Source organism: Bacillus rossius, chromosome 2 (assembly GCF_032445375.1).
Source record: "Bacillus rossius redtenbacheri isolate Brsri chromosome 2, Brsri_v3, whole genome shotgun sequence".
Lineage (NCBI taxonomy): Eukaryota > Metazoa > Arthropoda > Insecta > Phasmatodea > Bacillidae > Bacillus > Bacillus rossius.
In genome coordinates, this window is record NC_086331.1 from 115,944,746 (window position 1) to 115,968,233 (window position 23,488).

The following is a 23,488-nucleotide window of genomic DNA, read 5'->3' on the forward strand; positions in this document are numbered from 1 at the left end:
ATTGCGTGTACTTTGCGTACGTTGCATGTACTTTGCGTGTACTGTGCGTCAATTGCGAGAACATTACGTGTTCGTTCCGTTTCCTGTGTGTACTGTGTGTACGTTCCGTTTTCTGTGTGTACGTTCCGTTTTCTGTGTGTACGTTCCGTTTTCTGTGTGTACTGTGTGTACGTTCCGTTTCCTGTGTGTACTGTGTGTCCATTCCGTTTTTTTCCTGTGTGTGTACTATTTATTCATTTCGTTTCCTGTATGTGTACTATTTATTCATTTTGTTTCCTGTGTGTGTGTACTATTTATTCATTTCGTTTCCTGTGTGTTCATTACATTTATTGCGTGTAAATTGCGTGTATTGCGCGTACATTGCGTACATTGCGTGTTGGAGCTTTGGATCTGATGGTGCGAATTGTAGCTATGGGCGCATTTGGATCTGATGGCGCGAATCGTAGCTCTTGGAGCCTAGCGTATATTGGAGCCTATCGTATATTGGTGAGATCGAATTCATGAGACGAGAACGTATAACACCTCATCGAATTTTTTTAGATCATATAATCCTCTTTTTTAATTGTTGTTTTGACTCTAGTACTATAGTAAATGGTTCTTGATTTGACTAGCGTATTATTCCATCCGGTGTATGTATATAAGCGAGTCCTAGACAGCAGGTCGCTCAGTTTGTAACTGACGACGACGGTGTACGGATCACCTAGTTTGTTTCTTCTGGTGCATTAATCACGTAATTACCTGTTCTTGCGAACTCGATGGCATCTTTACCGACTTTAACGTCGAACTCGATGGAGGTTGTACCATCGTCTACGGGAACCTTGACGACAGCTACGACGGAGAAGGAGCAGATTCCGTTGACAACGACGACGACAACACTGGAGGAGACATCATCAGACGTGATACCACCAGCAGAAGAGACTTTAATGTCGGTAGTGCTGGCTGTGCAGGAAAACTCGACGAACTTCGTTTCGCCCTCGATGGAGACTTCAATGGATGCCGAATTGACAACCACTAACGAACATCGGTGCTGTTACTGTGACAAGATTTTCTCAAACAGCAGCAATGCTCGACGGCATGAGAAGAGAGAATGTGCCAAGAACCTATATCGTAAAATGTTTGTTTGTGAGAAATGTCATAAGCAGTTTGCCAGAAAAGATAATATGAAAACGCACATGAAGACATGTAAAGGTCCTGCTGTGCGGCAGAAAGTAAAGGTTTCGGTGCAACAGCGATGCATCGATGTTCATAAGAGTATGCCTGGAAATGGTACTACTGTTGCAACGTCCATATCTGGATCGGGTCTGAAAGGTTCGTCTACATCAGCACGGTATCCTTGCAGCTTCTGTGATATGTCGTTCACATTTTCCCATGATGCACGAAGACATGAGCGGAGCAAATGCAAAAAGAATCCTTCTCGTATAAAGTTTCGATGTGATGATTGTCTTGAATGGTTTACTCGAATTGATAGTTTGCGACGACATGCGAAAATATGTAAAGGTGAAGTCCGTGTGCCTACTGCTGAACTACCTGCAGATATTTCGACTCCTCACTTTAGATTGAAGGCTCGTGAGCGTAGAATAAAAAAAAACAGATGCGCAGCAACCGATTGCTATGACGTCTGAACATGGACCTAAACCTAAGACTGTGTTCGGAGCATTACAAGTGAACGATAATGGCTTCTACTTGGCGCAGACTGCGTTTCGTGGAACATTGAAGGACTACTATTATCTAAATACGTTTAGTGAGTCGAAAGACATTTGTAATTTTCTTAATGATATCAGACAGAACATAATCAATCAGCTTACTGATGACGTCGCAACAAACGGACCTTTGAAATATAACTTGTGGTTGGACTGTATGTATGGAAAGCCGTATCCGTTCGATGACAAAGTGGAAAAGTGTGCATTCAAGACATCGGCTGCAGTAATTTACAGTTCTAACGATGTGAAGCAAACTGTAAAACACGGTGTCCGGAAACTCTGTCAAGAAGAGGAGGACTATGTCAGTAAAGGTTCTGGTTGGTCTCTGTCTAGTATAAACCGATTGGAGCTAAAAATTAGCCATTTCACGCCTATGCAGGGCTAAATGTTTGTAAGATTGCTAACCTTCGCAGGTGATCCTGTAGTAGAATAGAAATTATGTAATTAATATTATGTTTGCAAAAGAACTTGTGGTGTTTAATTCCTCGAACCTGACACTTTTCTGGTATTTAAATTAATTTTATTTTTAGCTTCGTCCAGGATCGAACAAGTAACTACTCAATAGGTAAATTAATGATTGATTTTATTGCTGAATTTGGCATTTTTTTTTCTAGAATTTCTAGCTAAATAGTTACACGATTCCAAGATGGCTGCCGTAACGAAACATGCAACAGTAATAGGATCCCATATGGTGGTCGTAACATAAAGTGTAATGTTGACATCGTACTCAACCATGATGGTGGGCGTAACGGAACATGCAACATTTATATAACTCAAGATGGTGACCGTAACGATATGTGCAACAGTGGTTTATAGGTAATATTTTATTAAATTTTTATTATTTAATTCGATAAATTAATTTTTTTAATGATTTTTAAAAAATTTCCCGATTTTCTAACATGAAATTTACGGATTTTCAAGATGGCGGACATTACGTCATACTAGGTGTAGATACATACACTTTGACATAAGTGGTGGGGGCCAGTCTGCCTGCAGCCACCACGGGGGGAAGGATCGATCACCATTTTTATTTTTCTGCCCTGGTCGGGTTCGAATTGAGGACTCCGAGCTCCGTGTCGTAAATGTATGTTTTTAAAATAGTTTTATTAAAATTTTATTAAGTGAATTTTTTTATAAATTTTAAATTTTTTTCCATTAAAATCGGATAATAAATAAAGATTTTAAAGATGGCGGCCGTAACGGAAATTGCAACTATGACGTCATATTTCAAAATGGCTGCCGTGACATCCTTATTTTCAAGGTTGGCGGCTTAAAGCGGCTAGCTCTTAGGAGTTTTAAGCCGCTTTTAGGCATTTGGGTTCTTTCTAAGACAAATTAACATTTGAGGATTTTCGAAATCCTAATTTTTGAATTGGGGAATTTTTTGAGATTTTTTGGCGGAATTTTTTTCCACAGAAATGGAAATTTTGGCGATTTTTGAGGAATTTGTCAAACTTTGACAATTTTTGAGGGTCAAATGTCAAGGTCAAGGTCAAAGGTCAAGGTCACAACCATCCAAGATGGCCGCCGTGACGTCACAATCCAATATGGCGGACCGGCTCTCGGCTCCACACCCTGAACCTTGTGCCCGGAGCCCCCAAAACATACTACTCACCTGCTCAATCCTTGCATACTGAACGAGATTGAGTGAAAATTTGCCGCGAGTTCGTGAGTGAAATGTGATAAAGTATAATTATTTGTGGGACTGCCGAACTCATAGTATCACATGTTTGCTGTATCTCTTTTTCTTGTGACCACGATCCTTTTCGGTGTAAAGGAGTGCTATTTAACCTTTATGATTAATTGTCGTTTAGGATTAGAAAATAATGTATTTTTAGTGTTGTTCATTGGAATTTCGTTCAGTGGTGATTTGATGGCCGATATATAAGGTGACTGGCCTGCGCGGTGCTGTGGTTCATCTAGAATTAGCAGTGGAATCGCGAATGCGAGGTTACGGACTCCTTGTCAACTAAGTTATGGCATGCCCTCAGTTCCTGGAAATTTGGCAGGTAGTCCTCCGGGGATGAGGGTGTGATTGTGGGGGGAAGAGGGAAGGTATTACCTTTGAATACATATACTGTATAGAAGTCGCCAGCCCAGGTTAAAATTTCTAATACGGTTTTGAGGTAGTTGGTTAATTCACCGCCGCAATCGCCACCATCTCTAGGGCATCGACTTGTGGTGGTCCCTAGCGGACACGTGTCGAACTCTTCAAACACCCCTTTCCCCTCCCGTTGAACTACCTTGAGCTGCAGTGAATGATGGTTGGGGGGTGCGGGGAATGACAGCGGGCGACAGAGCTGCGCTCTAACGCGTAAATAACAACTAAGACGATACAGGGCGTTACGGCAGCGCACTGCAGCGGTGAAGTTCCCAAGCTGCTCATCATACGCTTCTGAAAAACGTAGAGTAAATCCTATCCAATCGCGACTTCTAAACAGTATATATATTCAAATGTATTACGGACAGTACAGTCGCGCCTAGAACCTTGTAGCCGCGCATATAGCAGAATTGCTGGCAGGTAATTTGGCCTTAATGGGACGGCACCTCTACACTCTTACAATTTTCACGTGAACTCACGAAGAACAGATTTTCCGTGAATTTACGGATATTTTCTAAATTTAAGGTTACTGAGTTCACTCACATTGTATACGAACTCGCAGGAATCATGATCAAGAACCATCAACCGCATTGAACGAAACCATTTAAAATCCTGATCCTGCAGCAAAAAATTCTTCTTTTTTCCAAGTGAATGTTTACCCTGCTCAATGTGCTGGTAAAACAACTCTGAAGGCTGAGAAGATCCAGTTATCTGGAACTACGAAGATCTCTTCGAATATTGGAGGTGCAGCCGTTCTTGAAAAGTCCTTACATTGACTGTAATTTATATCACTGCAAGATTACAGAGGGTCCCGAATCACAGGGAAGTTCGGTTTGAACCCGTGACCTTCGCTACATGAACCATTACGCATTAAGATCGTCACCCATTGAATTTGCTTAGGTCAGACCCGCTCAGCTCAAGACACGATCACATATTCTCTCAAGTCACATTTCATTCTTTATTGTTTTCAATTCATTCAATGGCACATACAACACTTATTTGTGATAATCGCGGTCATATTTTCGGCCAAAGTGTTGAATGTTCCGATTCCATTAAAGATGTGCGCTTGAAAAAAAATTCTATGCTTTATTGAATGAAAATTTTCTTCCGTAATTGAGAATGGCTTTAGATTCCTATGGAAATATGTGTCCGTAAAATACAAATTCAAACACTTTAAATGTATTTAAATAATCGCGAAGCGTTTAAGAGCCGTTTTTACACAAGAAGATTAAATAAAACGGAAAATTCCAATGATGAAAGAATGTTAAGTGATTAGCAAAATAAAATGTTTCGGTATAGTGTCAAAAGTATTACGATGAAAACTTAAAATTTTCAATGAATACGGTACGTGAAGTGCTTACTTAAATGCTGGGTGGAATCCAATAATTATCTGATCGTGTGAGAAGGCCGTCAGAGAGACGAGGACCTTGCGCGAAACACTAGGGGCGTGCAATAGGCATGGCCTTCCCTGGCGCGGCCTCTCGCCTTCGCGACAGAGGCGTCGAGGTGATAAGTTACCCTTGGAGTTTAACCAGCGAGTGCGCGTTTTCACAGTTTCCAGAAGAAAAAAACAGTTCATTCCCCAATACACGCTCCCTCGCAATGAAAATATGTGACGAAACTTGTTTTTAAGTTTCCGTCATCGGACCACCGTAAATTACTGTACATTTTCGGATTTTTCAATGAAGAATGCGTTTCACATAATCTAAAAGTTCCATAGATTTACAGATAACGATCTTCTAAGAAACTACACCGGCTTTCGCCCGTTGCAACCAGCGTAAACATGCACGCGGAAGGAATCTCGCTGTTTGTTTGATGTGTGTTTACATGGTGGACGTTGTTGTGAGCGGTGGGCTTTCTCGGAGTTCTTCAATTCTTCCACCCATGCTCCCCATGCTCCATTCTCATCCCATCACCCCTTGCCGTCTCTAAGGATTGTTCTACAATGACACGTAAACGTAAAAACGGAAAAGAGTTCCGGACCTCATGGGATGTTTACGTTTCGCTATCCGTCTGTCGCTTCTACAGTGAAAGGAAACGAAACAAACGGCAACCATTGAGAGTAAATTTCACAGTTACGAAAAATTAATTTAATTTAAAAAAATTGATATCCGAGAACAAACCACGGTCAGGATTTAAATATATAATAGAAATTAACTACAAAATAAAGATACAGCACTGTATATCCTTGCACTTTAAACAATTTTTCACGTTTTTCGAACGTAAATAACATGACTACAACCATGGCCAAATACTCGGCTTCTTGTGGTCTCACGGAGTAACGTAAACAGAAGAGTTGGACACTGCCGTGCTAATCCTTACGGGCCCGGGTCCACATGCGTGACATTGTAGATACTCCGTTCCGTAAGATTCGTCTCCGTTTACGTGATCCGTCTCCGTAGCACGGGCCTAATAACCCTATGTTGACGTGACGTCTAGCCCTAATTCATTCATTCTTCGGCCAGAGCTACGCGGGTGTTTTGGCGCTCAAGTAGGCGAGTTGGAGCGAACGTAAACAGTTGCACACGCACTTGTACGACCCTGGGTCGAGGCGGGCTTCACCCATTCAGAACCCGGTCTTCACTGGCGCCTGACGTCTCGCCAGGGAGACTGCTTAAATCGCCACATCTAGAATCTCTATGGACAAACTTTGAAAAGTTTCCAGTGAAAATCAACTGATTTGCAGAATCTTTTTTTAACATTTTCGTATTTAGAGTGTAAATCGTAAAGGGCATCAGTGGACAGCATTTCGCAAACTAAATATCCCAACAATTCGTCTTCGATTACCTACAGGGATCGTTTATTTTGGGCTTTTTCATTTGTACCTATGGCTGAGAAATGTCTTTAATTACTACTAAACCACCCCTTTAATCACACTCATCTTAAGGAATACTGCATTGTTGCAGGTTTATGGTTCAACCAATAACAATGTTCTGTTAAAATAATTGTTCCAGTAAGCAATAAACACTATAAGCCTACACCTATTCAGTGAAATATATTGAAAATAATATGTTACGAATTAAAAACTCAACGGTGTACTGTGTATTGAATTTTTTTTTTAACTACATAAGCGTCTATCGAGTACATTACGATAAAATAAATAATCTTAGAGACAAATATTTGAGGAAATGGTTAAATATAAAGCAGAAATTTAACCTCGATCAAAAGGTGTTCCATGTCATATTAAAGGGTAAATATATGCGAAAAATTTTAGAAACTAAATCTTGTTTTGTTTGTACTAAGGTGTGTGTGAAGCTTGGTTTATTTATTCTTTGGTGTTGAAATTTCACCGTTCCCACGCCTGTGCTAGGAGGAACAGAGGGTTATAAATACAGCTTGTAGGCTGTTGTTAATAGTACTTCCTGTTCAAAAATTTGGCATTTTAAACTTAACAATTTGCCACGTATGTCTGAAGACGTTTTCTCACAAATATCGCCAAAACTAGTGCACAATTGAATATAATTTAAAAAATGAGTTTGTTTATTTCAATGCAAACAATGACAACAGTCACGATATTTTAGTTGCAGATCGTGTTCTAGGCATGACGATACACGCAAACTTACGGCAACATAACCATTGATTTTACGAGAACAGCAGATGCTGGTTGCGCTGACGTCACGTGCTAAGTCGTCCGTTCCAACAATCGAACCACTGCTACTCACGAACACACGCATGTATGAAATATTAATAAGATTTTAAGTGCATTGGCTGACTTAATAAATTCGGAACAATCTTTTGACCGGCTTAGCAAGACTGCAGTGATGCGTAAAACTATGGGTGACCATATAGTTGCAAGGACAACTGGGTAGTTTGTGGAAGGTTTTGAGAAGGGATAAGTGTGATAATGTGTTTGAAGGGAAGCCTTCTTTTCAGAGACGAGAGAGCCAAAACCCGAAGTTCCCCGAAGTTCATGCTTTTTTTTAACCCGTATCTTTAATGTAGCTATCCTAACCAAATCAACCGTCCACAATGTTTTAAAGTATTTATAATGTAGCCATGGGCGTCGCAAGGATATATTTGTTGGAGGGGACTTCAATTGATTTAGTTGTTGAAGAATACCCATTTCCTGGGGGGGGGGGGGGGAAGCGGGGTTCTGGGGGTCCTCCCCCGGGAACATTTGGGGTTTGAAGGTGCAAAAAGGTGGTTTTTAGGCATTTTTCTTCCCTAAATATTCTAATTATAGTTGGTTGCAATGGAATGTCGCGCACTTGATCGGATCGGCTCGTCTCGTCTCGGCTTTCTGCTATCCGCGCGCTTCGGTATCGGACCTGATTTTGATTTTACACGAAGATCGAATTAAAAAGTGCTCACATTACCACGATTGGACTAAATGCACCATGCGCAAGATATGGGTTGTATCACAGAAATCATATTTTTAATATAACTACGAAACTAAATATATTATTGGAGGGGACGAAATTGAAGACTTTTATTATTGGGGGGGACGTTTACCCCCCCCCCCCGTCCCCCCCGGTTGCGAAGCCCATGATGTAGTTAACCTAACCTAATTGACCATTAGTATCCTTTTATCAACACCGCCATATTTATTTACAATAAACAAAAAAAAACGAAGCTGCACGATCGCACGTTTGGCTCTCTCGTCTGTGAAAAGAAGGCTTCCCGTGTCTGAAGGACCTGAAGGCGCGCAGTGTGCTGGGAAGACGGCGCCCGGACTGGAAACCACGTTGCGAAGGCGCTGGGAGGTTTCCCGCACCCGAGGTTGCGGTGGCGGCTGTGGAGGGGTTGGCTGGGTTGTAATGAGAGGGGGGGGGGGGGGAACACGCGAAAAAGAAAGTGAGCGAGACGGCGGCGAAGGTTTTCCCGCGTGCCCATTGCGCTTCGCCAGTCCGCGCTCAGCTGCCGTTCTGCCCGCGTCCCGTGGGCCCGCGCACGTCGAAGTCCCCGGGTTCGAGTCCCGCTCGCAACCTGCCCGCGCGCGACCCCACGCAGCATCGCGAGTGCCCGCCTCAACATGCGGGGCTACAGTCACGCGCTCCTGCTGCTGCTGCTGGCCGGTGAGTACATGTTACACGCTGCTGCTGCCCACGACCCTCCCGGTAATCACGGCGACACTTTGGAAATTTTAAGTAAAGGATAATGCACATCACGAAACTGTTATAAACCACGGTTTACAATGTTGCTGGTACTGAAATATGGTCTCTGCTACCTTGAAAACACACTGCAGAACGTCTGTGTTGACCTTTCTCTCATCACGTTCTTTTCTATGTGCAAACAAGACTTTTATTTTCAATTCTTAGTTTTGCGGTTTTATCTCCACCGAGAAAAAAATATTCTGGAAGAAACGTTGATGCTTATGCGATGTCATATTTTGGATAGCGAGTTGGCCTCTTCGTTTTTCTTGCTGGTGAATTTGTTACCACTAAACAATTAGGATTTGTCGTGTTATTCTCGTCCTAGAACTTAAATTTTCCCTTAAGTTACGTGAAATTGTTTAGATGTCGTTTGAAAGTAGCTTGTAAATCCGACGATAAAACCATTGATGAAACATTTATGCCCTTAATTTTTTTATATAATTTCGGTAATGAAATAAATTTTCTACTATTAAATTACTTCCATATCTCAGGTGTACTCAATTCAAAGAAACTTGGAAGAAAAACTTTATAAGTTATGTATATGAAATCAAGGAAGCTGGCAAAATGTGATTTTCGTGGCGCTGAGAAACCAACAGTTATTAGAACGTTCATTAATTTGGTTAAATGCCTTCTCACACCAAGATCTTTATCACTTGCTACCAGGAGCCACTCATAAACTCCGGGCGTGTGCCAGCCTTGCGCATTCCTTGCACCTAAATCCGGAGAGACTTTAACGTGAGAGTAAAACAGTAACCGTTGGCTGAAATCTCAAGGTCTCCACGGGAGCTATCAAGCTAACGCAGCGTGAGATTACTACTTGGAACCTACACAGCATGGAAGGTCAACGCAACAGCAATTTTCCTGAAATTAGTTGCGCTTTTAAGTTTTTACTACAAAGTAGCCCCAATCAGCCTGCAATAGTAATAGGCGTCAGAGAACAACAATTTAATTACTTGTCACTAACGTTAAGGATTATTTTCGGGATAGCTCCATGACACAAAAACTTTGTCGGTTATTTAAGAAATCTATGCGTATTATTCATTATGAATTACTGTTCAGAAAACGCTACATTTTAAAATATCACGCAATAAAATAAATTGTATAAAATAAGTACACACAACTAATCTTTAAAACTGACTTTTCTGTCCAAGTTGTCATCATAAACATCCTTGAAGAAACGCATTATGCTATCTTTTGAAAAAGTGTAGCTTTGATCAGAGAGAGCGTTTTTAGTTCGTGACTGTAATCGCTTTGTTACAACAATGTGTTAGCAATATGGAGAACTTATCCAAGACTATTTTATTTACTAGCGTAAGAATTCAGTTTTAAATTTCCTTGTCTGTCGGTTTTTATCTCGGAAGACTTATGTATGGCCCGAGATAAATAAAGACATTTAATTAAATTCTAGGTTCTAGTTTTATATTATATTAAATTGTATAATTTGTTTTCTATAGGTTGGTTTGTATTATGCATGCATATATTTACTAGCTAATTTTTAATTATTAAAATTTAGCAATCATAAAACAATATTTAGCCTAACATTAGACATAAAATAATATGTTAAAATTCGAAAATATTTGCATCGCTTAAAAAAAACTAGCTTGTGTTTAACATCCAAACATAGATATAAATTTTGCTTCAAATTTATTCCATCCATATTGCTATCCATTAAGCTTATCGTGTTCACTAATATTTAAGTTTTATTTGATTTTTGAAATTAATTTTCTAACTTCAGTCTCTGAAAGTGACTTGTTTACGGAGATAATTCAATGCAGTGGAACTGTCATCGACTCTGTGTAGTTTGAGCTCCGATAAAAAGAAATGACTGCGGGAATGAAGGTGTTCTTCAGCCTCTCCAGATCCCGCTCATGACCGGTCTTGGATCTGCCACTCCGCACGTAGGCGGGCCACTCCCAACTACACAGACACGAGCGAGATGCCGTCGCAGGCACAGAATAATGACGAAGTAGACTGCGTGCACAAGCTTTGCAGCCCAACATTTGTGGCCCCAACGTCGAACAGACCACTTTGCAATAAAACCTTTTTAAACATGTCGCCGCCTGAGTATTGGAGTGTTCTATGTACACTTTTTAGGTTTTTTTATGCTATGGCCACGAAATTAATATTAGTATTCATTTGTATTATATCCACACACGTCTACGCACATAAAAATGTTTGTTCTTAGTTTAAGACCAATATTATTTTGTTCTATGTCATGATATTCATAGTTGTTTGAACTTTCAAATGCTTATATCTCAGTTCCGACTTCAATGGACATAGAACACTCCAATTCTCAGGCGACGATGTGTCATGACGGTCGCAGCCGGCACATCGCTGAGGTAATCAAATCTCATAGCAAGTTGCATCCGTATGTTCAGGTTTCAATACAGTAACTAAATTATATTTAGTGAGTGGTGCATTTAAATCTCTACTGCGTCAAAACACACCCTCGAATTTAAAATTTCTTACAAAAGCGTGTATCTGTTGGTGTACTTTTTTGAAAGAAAATTTATGTGACGTTATTACATGATGTGGACAGTTCTGTTAGCTAATCGTAAGCTCAATGATGGTGCCATGCGCAAAAGACGAGGATAGGTCTACACGATCGTGAATCTATGGACGCAGGCGCCTGGCACTGAAAAAAGCCGCGAAGCTGGCAACTGGCTCGCCTCTCGCCGGTTATCGCAAGCGCGAAGCATGGCGGACGTTTCCACGTGACCTCGTTGTCTCGGCATGTTCCCGTTGCACCCTAACTACCTTCCCTCGCCCTCCAGCCCCTATTTTAGGGATCAGCACAGAAACATTAAATTATGCACGCATTAAAGAAAATTACCGAGAAACCATTGTCAATGAATGTATTACATGCTTTCCATAAGTATGTCTCACGTGGAGGTTTTGGAATGAAACCCGCGACCCTCGCCTCGTGACCGTAAACGGGCGTTAACACTGGATGAGTAAACGGGATAGCAACTAGGGCAAGTAACGGGAACATTTACTCAGGTAGAGTAAACGGGATAACATTACTTTCCCTAGTTGCTATCCTGTTTACTCTACCCGTGTAACTGATTCTGTTACTTGCCGTAGTTGCTATTATTCCTTTTAGTCTACCCGTGTGATCGCCCTCAACCTTAGTGAATACCGTCATCGATTTAGTATTAACACGAGTATTTAAATTTTAACAAGTGTGCAGGCACCTAATCAGATATCCACATTTACGACTAACAAGTATAAGCAATTTTGTATGTTCCACATAAATGTGTAACTTGACTTAATTCCTGTTGCCCCTCGTGGGATATAGAGCATCAACAAAAAAAGCATGTCCACCTGGTCCCTGTTTTCAGCCAAACTGTTCACCTCTCTCTAGGTCTTGCCTTCTTCCAGTGCTTCCATGTGTACAGATCTTCGCCACGTTTGTTTGGGTCTCCCTCTCCTCCTTTTACCCTGTGGGTTCCAATCCAGTGTCTCTCTCTCAGTTGCTCCATTTCCCTTCCTCAGTGTGTGCCCGCTCCATTCCATTTCTGCCGCTTTATCAGTATAGCCATCTGGGTCTCACTAGTCTTTCTCCATAGCTCATGATTGGAGATACTTCCGGCCAAAATAATAGGTACTAAAATGTAAAATGCTTCTCTTGGAAGTGTTGCGAAAGATTATTTTCTATATTCCACGTGAAGTGAAGTGGAACGATTATGTGCAGCTGCGAGTCCCGATTATTCTTCCGTCCTTTCGCCAAATATTAGGCTGGGTCTATATTAGAAAACAAAGTGGTTGTATGTATGTCGGTTTACGGACGGTAGTTTAACGTGACAACGTCATAACAAAACATTGATAAAATGATTGCGTACTTTTATGAATAAAATTGAATCATTTTTATTGAATTATCACTATTTTGTATGGATACAAAGAATGAATGAAATTAAATCTACAATTTAATTGATAAATTTACTTTTATTTGCACTCATTAATTCAAATATGTTTATTATTTTAACTAACAGATTATTTTAACTATAACTTTTATACATGTTTGCTATTTAACTTCTTCCAATCTGTGTTATTCTGTTAAGGATAGGACGATGATAGGAAAAGTAGGAAACTAATGGGAGTGTTTCAAGTTTAATGTTCCTCGAAAAAGTCAAATCGATGGTTGTTCCAATCGAGTGGAAGAGAAATAGATGCAGCGCAAGCGTACAATGAGCGTAACGGGACAAAGCGTAACGGGACAATGTGCGTAACGGGACAATGATTCATCCTTTTTCGTGCGTGCAGCTGGCGTTCATCGATTTATTAGACGTTGTCACGTCAAAAAAGTATTTCGTTGTGGCCAAAGATTTCTTTTTTTCTATTTACGTGAGTGCTTACAGACGTTATGTAAATGCCAAACTAATTCAGGCGGCGGCGGGGCGGCCTGAGAGGTCTCGAGAGCAGGCTACTCAGCACACACGCTAAACCAGGACCTGGTCCCCGCACCCCGATTACTTAACCGGCCACTTTCTCCCCCGCCATCGGCCCGCTGGTTACGTGTGCGGACCCTACCCCCTCCCTGCCCACCAATCACCCATTGCCGCTCTGATCCGCGCGCTTCTCTCTTGTTTCTCCGTGTTCTGTGTTCCCGCTATAGACCATGAACAGCGAGCTGCGCAGTGGAACATTTTTGAACCTAACATCGGATGATCCGCCGGCAGGAGAACGCAGCAGGCGCGTGGTCCAGATTACAAAATCCCATGACACTTTGTACGCCCTTGTTTAAATGCAGCGAAAGTTTGTTATTTCATTACTTGTGCATTTGAATATCTGCATCAAATTATCACTTACCATTAAAAAAATTTGAACAAAAAAACACGTGACCGTTGGAAAACCCAACGCAAACCAACGCAAATGGTTGTTTTTATGCCAATTGAACTCGACAGTTCTATGGATAAAATACTTAGCCAATGATGGCGTCATACACAGAGGACAAGATGCCGTCGATATCTTATCATTAATCTTTGGTTCATGGAGTAAAGTGGTGCAGGGGACAGTTGTGCCGGATATTCATTCGAAACCATTCAACATGGCCCAAATTTGGTATGCCATCACTGATGAATGTTAAAATCATTCAAATTAATACTCACGAAAGCACTCAAGGGGTGTTCATTCAACCTTATTACAAAATTTCAAAAAATAAAGTTTTAGGGTCGCCGTTTGATGTCTCGTAGGTAAAGAATCGCATCACGACAAGACTGCACGCCCACTCATTGCCTTGCACGTAGAGGCGATTGGAGGCTTGAAGCCCGTGCCACTGCCATTCTTAGCACTTCCTTACGGCTTTCCGAATAACAATGACAATACCTTCATATGTAGGGAATGCCTTAATTTTTTTTCATGTCTTAATTAATTGGGCGTTTAAGGACATAAAAATGGCAACAAAAAAAATAGAGAGTGATTTTTGGGTATGAAAACCCTGGTTCGGAATCTTGAAGTTTGTCAAATATACCACGAAATTAAAGGGTCTCAAACAAGTTAATTGAATATTCAAAACTTTGCAGCGTACACATCTACAAAGCATGAAAATAGTAAACAAAAACATTGGCGATCTGGTGACTACTTAGATTTGAACATCGGGCACAGCAATTGTAGACAGTGCTGTTTCTCGTGTGACAGTGTGACGTCATTCACATTAGGCTACGGACACGGACCACCCAAAGGTTCGGACTGTTGAAGGACGGGTCTTAAGGCTTCCTTCACGCTGGGCCACAGTGTGGTAACATGAACCAAGAGTAACTGTTCACACTCAGTGGAGCGTTCACTCCAGCATTGGCGGGGGTCGCGTGCACACTGGCGCGTTTTTAATCAAGCCACTTTCTCCAATACAGCTGTTTTTTGGAGTGAAGGCGAAATCAATCAAGTTTCCACACCGAAAGGTTTGTTTTAGAAGTACAAGAGGTAATCGTAATCTGGGTCATTCTTCAAAGGAATACCTCAGACAGTTAAACAAAAAGCCTTGGTTGGAAACAGTTATGTTATTGTTGAACAAAGGATTGCATAAATCCAATATCATCTGTTTTTACATTTCTTTCGCTGTAGCAACACAAACAATGCACTTGCTTCCTCCAAAGCCATTCCTATACTGGCAATTGGGAGTGGGGTGGAGTGGCGCGTTCGCAGTTGCTCGAGACAATTTCTGTGCGTTTTCCTAACGCTCCACGCAGCCGCAATGTACGCGTTTTGATTGGCCCCGCGTGAAGGAGCCTGAAGAAGCCAGTGATAAACTTGGGAGGTTTACCAATTTATGGCCTCGAATACTGTCATTTCATAGTTTCAAACAAATATTTAATAAATCATTAATTAAATTAATTAAGTAAGCATAAATATATCCTACAAAATAAAATTTGGGTTGGGAGAGGGTAACACCCCCTGCTGGAGGCGCGCTTGATTGCAATACGTCCAGAACGCCACACTCTGTCACAAGTCGACCTTGCGAAGCCTTTGCTAACTAATGTATCTACTGAATTTTCGCAAAAAAATCTGAGAACACATATTTCTTCCGTCGCCCTTTTGTCGGCGCGAAGTCGAGGTCCTGCCCAGAACACTGAGACGTTCACAAGCGTAGCTGCACACGTCCCTAAATTGGCGCAACTTGCCGGCAAGATGAAACCACAATCCTCCGATCATTGCCCAGGGAATAACTAGCCAGTTGTTAGGCCCGGCCGAAGCTAGACCTTCCACATCGGTGGGAGGGACCGAGTTCGCAAAGATACACTCCATTTCGCTTCTGAATGACTGAGTATTCTTTGGCTCTGCGCAGTGCCAGTTATACTCTTAAAAAACTGCAGTACATTTACTGGCTTCTCAACTTAGAAAGCACATAAAGTACACGAAAAGTTCTTCGTAGTTCCCGACAGCTGCATCTTCATACAAATAACGTCCTCCAAGTTCCGTGTTCTTCTGCAAACAGGGTAAATATGCACATAGAAGGGAGAAGAGGCAAAGAATTTGTTAATACTCCCAGATGATTCGCGTGAGTTCATGTTCAAAATAGGTGAACTCAGTATTCCTGGACAATTTGTATCGGTGTTCTTCCAAATCAAAGTTGAGAAATTTGAACACTGTACTGTCTACCCTTGGGCAACTGTTCTCGTGCATAATCTCAAATTTACAGAACCACGTTTATTTAACGAATTCTTCGCTCTTCCGGCTACACTTGACTTTTATACACATAATCATGTCCTGTAAATGGACTTCCTGGTTGATACCTAGGTCAAATGCTTATCAACTTTGAGACTGGGTTGTACAAAATTGGGTCAACACTTCTTCTCCTTATTTATAACTGGTTCATGGTTGTCCAGGGCGTGTCAAAATAAATGCTTTCCAATAATTAAATGAAATATGACGTACATTTGCTTCAAGTCTACTTTGCTTTTAAAAGAGTCCACAAAAAATTGTTGTACCTCAACTAATTTAGCTTGCTTACACGGGTCTTTCAGTTGTCGCACAACTAATACTCTATTCGTCTTAAATTATTTTATCCATTAATTTATTCCATCGCTAGGTGAATCTCAAGTTTTAGTTTATTGATTCTGTCTTTATGGCTGGACACACCTCTACACGATTGTAGGCCTATAACTGCTAGTTATCTGCAGAGTAACCGAATCATACAAAACCCGATGAAAAACAGGGGTTACCGATGAAGGATAATTATTCAACTCTGAAGCTGCTACAACTCCCAAGCCTGGAAAAGTCAATATTTGTAATGGTCTTTCCTAACTAATGTGTCTACTGAATTTTCACGAAACAATCTGAAAACACATATTTCTTGTAAGTTAACTTAATTTTACTTGACATTAACTATTTTTTTACTCGAAAAGACACAAGCTCCTTTTCGTCCAGACCAATCAAAATCCGTTAACTTTAAAATTAAATTGAGGTTATTCGTGTAGGCCTACAAACAGTTTGCGCGTGTCTGAAAGTAATTTAAATAAGCGCTTAAAATGATCGGAGGAGCATAGTTTTGATTACAACGAAATATTTTCCTATGGTAAAATTATCTTCAAGTATTAGATTAAAGAAAAAATTTACTAAGTGAAACGTGTTTTGCTAATCAAGATTCACGCTCGAAGGAATGTGTAGGCAGCGGGTTCTCTCGGGCCAACTTCAATCTTATGACACCAAGGTCACCACTGGCCGGTTTCACTGCTAGATACTACAGGTGGCAACCCTGGGCGCGGCCCGGATTTTTATGATTTAGTATAACGAGACAGCTGACAGCCACTTCCTGCAAGCCTTGAATTCATAACATGGAGAGACTGCCTTGAAAAATAAATACAAATTCTAGGAACGAATGAAACCAAAATTTGTAAATGCTCCATATAGGGGTGACGATTTATTGCAAGTTTAATCCGATCCGAGACAGTCTTGACACATTGTAACGTGTTATGCTCGTGTCTGGGAGAACGTCTCAAACACGGAGAAGTTACATTCAGACCAATCACGGCCGTGTTCTAATACAGCATTGGCGCTCTCATCGACCCATCTCACTCAATCGATCAGAGGCTGCAACGAAATAAAGAGGTGTTCTGACATAACGTGCATCGAAGCCTAGCAATCTGTTGGCGATTACCGCAATCATTCATCACTCTTAATACAACACGTTCTTGGTTCACCAGGGAACAACTACGCCATGGGAAGGGAGACCTAAGATGCACATAAAGTTCTGCCATTCCCGATTACACCCGAACAATTCACCTTCGGCCAACTTCGGGATTTGTTTTATTTTTGCGCAGGAAAAATGAATTCAAATATTAAAAGTGGTCGGTTAGGTTAGCTACATTAAAACACTTTAAAACACTACGGACGGTTAGTTAGGTTAGTATAGCTACATTAAAATAGAGAAATATAAATATTAATAAATAAACCCGAGGTTGGCCGAAGATGAATTGTTCGGGTGTAATCGGGAATGGCAGAACTTGATGTGCATCTTAGGCTTCCCCCATGGGAATGAGGAGTTTCAGTTGTTTTGCAACTGTTGGTCTGGGGCGCGCGGCAGAACGGGCCTGTGATGCGGCCGATGCTTCTGCGCGTCGGGAGCTTTGAACCGACTTCGTCTGACCTTGAACTGACCATAATCCCCGCCTGCGAGTGTGGAGGTCAAGGAATGGGCGTTCGGCCCACGCGCGCCTTATATGCTTCCCCAGCAACTATACGTGGAGCGCGTCGGTATTATTATTATTATTATTTTTACTTTTGCCTCATTGACTCTCTCTCTCTCTTGTTATTTAACCTCCATCTCCTGAGATTTCAACATTTGCTGCGACAGTCCGTTTGGACGCCACATATTACATTTCACAATTTTTATACTCTTATTTTTATTTTGTCAGCATTTTTTTTCTGGTTGTGGATTCTCGCGGAATAAGTCTCGGTTTCACAGTACTGTTCTATGTATATCAGAACGACGTTTATGGTTATTCCGTTTTCATTGGCCGAATCTTTTTTTTTCTCATAAGATTCGAAAAAGAAGTTTCCTTAAAGAATGATTGTTCAGTCACCGGAACTATCTAACTGTTTAAGTTATCAATGTCCACACAGCTGTGGGCCAATCTGCAGCCAATCGGGAAACACTCCTCTCAGGCGAGGGTAATAAAGGCAGGAGAACTTGTGATAACCTCGGTAGGTAACTGTGACCTGAAGATGGCGACTGCAATGTTGACCGAAACGTCGGTGATATATTCGCATTGGACGTGGCTACAACCCAGAAGCCAAGTTACTTCATTTATAATACACCCTGATGTATTGTGATTCTTGATGTAATGTTGGTCAAATTATATTTCAAAATTAAAATAAAATGCATTTAGACATCATGCCAAAATGACACAGTTTCAATGTAGACATGTGTCTGTCCACTGACAACTGCACACTGTTATTTTAGTTTTGTTAGTAATTTGGTTTGGATGCAATTAGGATTTTAACTCCTCTCCACTTATAACGGTGCTGAAATTACTTTACTTTAAAATGAACTTTGTACTATTACTGTTGCCAAATGGTAAGTCCAACCTTTTTATAAAAATATTAAGTTTTTTGACGTAATATAGTCTTATAAATTGATGAACGCCGGCTGCAAGCACGAAAAATTGTCACGTTCCGCCTGAGCCGAGCGTGAAAGAACCGGCCAACCACCGTGCGAGAAAATCTTCTATAATATCAAACAGGTTAAGGCGGGCTTTTTAACTAATTGTTCGTGATTATATTTAAACAAATTAATTAAATTATATTTGCAAAAAAATTAAATAATATTTGAAAATTAAAAAGTATGCAATTTTTCATCAATGTTTTCTTATGACGTTATCACGTAAAATTATCGTCCGTAAACCGACTTTACAGACAACCCCCCATTTGTTTTATTATCATCCGCTCAAAGCCTCGGTCTGTGTCAGGCTGGAGAAGCCTAAGATGTACATCAAGTTCTGTCCCTGCCCGAACACGCCCGAATATTCGCCTTCGGCCAACCTCGGGATTTGTTTTTTTTTTTTTTTTGCGCAGGAAAAAATGAATTAAAATATTAAAAGTGGTCGGTTAGGTTAGCTACATTAAAACACTTTAAAACACTATGGACGGTTAGTTAGGTTAGTATAGCTACATTAAAATAAACAGAGAAATATCTTAGTATATATAAATCCAGTGTCCTGATGTTTGTTTCCAGTGAACTCTTCACCAAGTCAACCGATTTCGATGAAAATTGGCATTTATGTGTAATTTTTTCCAACTTAAGAGATATGATAGTTTTTATTTCGATTAATGGTCTTAATAATTTATAATTAATAATAAACTGATTATCAATGTTGATTGGTGTTATTAATCGTAAGTTTCATAAGTCTCAAACAGATGGAGCCTTAATTCAGTTTTTTACAGACAACTGTTGTACTGTCTGACATAAATATCTCATAGATGGCGCTACGTTTCAATTCAAATTTTATTTTTCTCCATGTTGTGCACATTTTCGTTGATCAATGTACTACGTAACCTCGCTTTTTTTGTATTATTTTTTATTTTATTATCACGTGTTTACAATTATTGATATCTATCTTCTATTATAGTCAGAACTAATCAGAGTATTTATTAATAAAATGAACTGTGATTTATTATAAGTAAAGCTAATCAGAGTATTTAATAATAAAATAGAATTGAAAACGTTATGTTAATCTGTGTTAAATTTTGTCTTCTAAATCCTTTCTAAATCACTCAGCCACAGCAACGCGTGGCCGGGTCTGCTAGTAATTTTTTTTTCCTAACCTAACTAACACTAAGTGTATTTTGGAGGGGTCCGGGTTAGGGAGGGACCTAGGTGCGTCTCAGGCCGAAGCCTATGCGCCTAGTCATGCTGGGATTAGCCATGCAGGGAGAGGGTCGCATGCATCATGTGCTAGGAGGGGATTGGCCAGCCATGGCAACGATTGGCGCCATGACTAACTCCCCTCACTCTTAAATCTAGACTATAACTAGAGATAGGTTGGGCCCAGGTAAAACCTGCATAGACACAGGGAAAACCCTGGGCACATTCATGCGGGATGCAAATTGGCATACATTACGTGTAGGAATTTACAGGAGACAGAGGATGGTCTGGATGAAGTGTTGGACAGAGTAAAAAATAGTCTACCATGCGGGGGTTGGGCACCCTGCTAGTAACTATATATATAAATAAACCCGAGGTTGGCCGAAGGTGAACATTCGGGCGTGTTCGGGCAGGGACAGAACTTGATGTACATCTTAGGCTTACCGCAAGCGCTCGGGGCGAGGCGGTGGCGGCTCCTGGTGGCGGCTGGAGGAACCAGCAGCCGTCGCGCCCAGGAACTTGATGCCGCCGTCCTTGACTCTCGGAGCACGCGCGGACAGGCGGACCCAGAGCGCCAGTTTCTGACGGGCGGGATGGATTGAGGTGCGAATAAAATAGGACAAAAATAATTGAGGGACGGAAAAATAAATGAGTTTTTTTTGACGTGACAACGTCTAATAAATCGATGAACGCCGGCTGCACGCACGAAAAAGGTGTCCCGTAACGCACATTGTCCCGTTGCGCTGTGTCCCGTTACGCTCATTGTACGCTTGCGCCGCATCTATCTCTCATCCACTCGATTGGAACAATCATCGATTTGACTTTTTCGAGGCACATTAAACTTGAAACACTCCCATTCGTTTCCTACTATTCCTATCATCGTCCTATCCTTAACAGAATAACACAGATTGGAAGCGTTAAATAGCAAACATGTATAAAAGTTATAGTTAAAATAATCTCTTCGTTATAGTAATAAACATATTTGAATTAATGAGTGCAAATAAAAGTAAATTTATCAATTAAATTGTAGATTTCATTTCACTCCTTCTTTGTATCCATACAAAATAGCGATAATGCAATAAAAATGATTCAATTTTATTCATAAAAGTATGCAATCATTTCATCAATGTTTTTATGACGTTGTCACGTTAAACTATCGTCCGTAAACCGACTTTACAGACAAGCAATTTTAATTACGTACGGTAATGATTTCATTTTCAAAAATTACATGTCAAGGGGAAATGTTAGTTTATACTATAGCAGTGCTCTTAAAAATATTAGGCCTTAAGCCAAATAATTAAGAAAAAGATTTTATAACTCGTGTTTTACTGCGGTAGTTATAACAACCGTATAAACCTGCAACAGCCATTTATTAAATTTAAATAAGAGAAAAGACAAACATCCTATGTCTTTTAAAAACATTAGTATTTAGCTGCATGATGTGTTGCTTTAAATCTGATGATAAATAAGCTTGAATTTGTAAAATTTGTATGATGTTTGAGGGAGCTGGAAATGATTTGGGTGGGGAGGAGGGTGGCTAAAGATTATCTGCCCATAGCGCCGGCTGCCTGGAGTCGGGGTCTGGGTGGGGACGTGTAATTACAACCTGGATTATAACGGCAGATCACGCTCAACTAAACAACCGCCATTGTTTTCTTTTTTGTCGTGTTGGTCAGTTGAAGAATTAAAAAAAATAAACGCAAATTGTAAAACCGTACGCTAAACCAATCGATTTAGTTTATTACCACAATTACCATGCAATACAGTGCATAAAAGGAAATGCTTAACTTTTTTTTAAAGATATTATACTGACGTAACAGCTACTGGATATGATGCCTTCATCTATACCATTACGGAATCAGTAGAGACCTGAAAAATTCGCGGATTCATTTCGCGATAAACTAGAATCCAAACTAGTTCAACTTCATGCTGGTTCAGTGATTGGACCACAGTTTACCTGAATGACCCTAAGCCAATGAAGAATACTCAACAAAAAAAAACAGCGAATCGCAAGCATTCCAGTTGACAGGTGTCACGGATTAGTAGCCAATCAGCAAGTGTAATTTCCAAAAGTACATAGAGGATCGTAGAGTCTATCCTAGAGGTCATTGAAACCGCGAATTTTAGCAGTCCCTAGGAATCAGTCACCAGGTTGAGCGAAATATTACTAATTCGCAGATTCTTACGAAACTAAACAGATTTTTTTTTTTCCATTTTTCGGCCATGGTCGCATTCCACTGGGCGGAGCGATGGCGCGAAGCCAACAGCCAGAGCGACCACCACGTGACACACGCCAACTGCGCGTCACCACGCACCTTCAGACCCTGAAGTGTTCCATTTCTCCCTGGAAGCACTGAACATTACATTTTAACATTTAGTTCTATACCAGCACTGCACATAGTTTTGATTGAAATATACGTAACGCTGACAGATAAGTACTACAGCAATATATTAGTTACCATAGTTACCATTGGCGCGATTAAATATATTTTAAAATTAATTACACAGTAATTAAATTCTCTCGCGTTTTTACGACTGTAAAGATGTTCAGTGAAAAAAAAAAGCCTCAGCTTAAGTGAAAATTTAAAACTTGCCAACCAGGCTTTCTGTAACTTACTGCGACATACTAAATGTGGCTATGTAAGCGTACCAGGTTGGACAGTTCTAGTTCAGGTTGTATGAAACAGATGTTTGGTACGTCTGGCAACACTGCGCCCATCTTTGCTCTCAGATCGCGAGGCATCACTAGAGACCTGCAAAATTCGCGGGTTAAATGACCTCCAGGATAGACTCTACTACACTCTACACACTCGGGCAAATGCCACCTGTTCATTGGCTGCTGACTTGTGAGTCGTCTCGACCGAGTGTCTGTGATTCGACACTTCTATGAGTGAGGGTCTCTAACTGGCCCTCATTACTCCAGATTAACAGTGAACCAATGGCAGAAGCAGCGCTAAGGTATAATTATTTGAATTGTAGCATATCACGAAATGAATCCGCGAATGTTGCAGGTCTCTAGGCATCACGCATCACTAGACACACTGGATATCGGTCCTCGGGCTAATGAGCTTCCAAACTCACGGTCACGGCGATCTCGTGGAGGAAGAAGTATTTTTTTCTTCAAATCCATACTTTTAGAAATATTGTTGCGTGTTCGTTCAAGTTTATAGCAATTAATTTGACTGTCCAGTTTCACTGTCTGTTGGGTCAATACGTTTCAGGGTAGGCTACATTTCCAACCCCTTCACTGTATGTCGCAGAACGGCTGCATTGCGGCAACAACAAGGCTGTTATA

General features: G+C 40.7%; 1 protein-coding gene across 4 annotated transcripts in view; it reads left to right on the forward strand.

Annotated features, from left to right (window-relative positions):
* Nucleotides 1-8,638: 8,638 nt before the first annotated feature.
* The window catches only part of LOC134529659 (uncharacterized), a 182,124-nt gene continuing 167,274 nt past the window's right edge, over nt 8,639-23,488 (forward strand). For all 4 annotated transcript variants that reach the window (XM_063363977.1, XM_063363976.1, XM_063363978.1 and 1 more), the window contains exon 1: nt 8,639-8,816. In XM_063363977.1, coding sequence (XP_063220047.1) covers nt 8,774-8,816 — 43 coding nt within the window. In that variant the 5' untranslated portion in view covers nt 8,639-8,773. The remainder of the gene's footprint in view (nt 8,817-23,488) is intronic.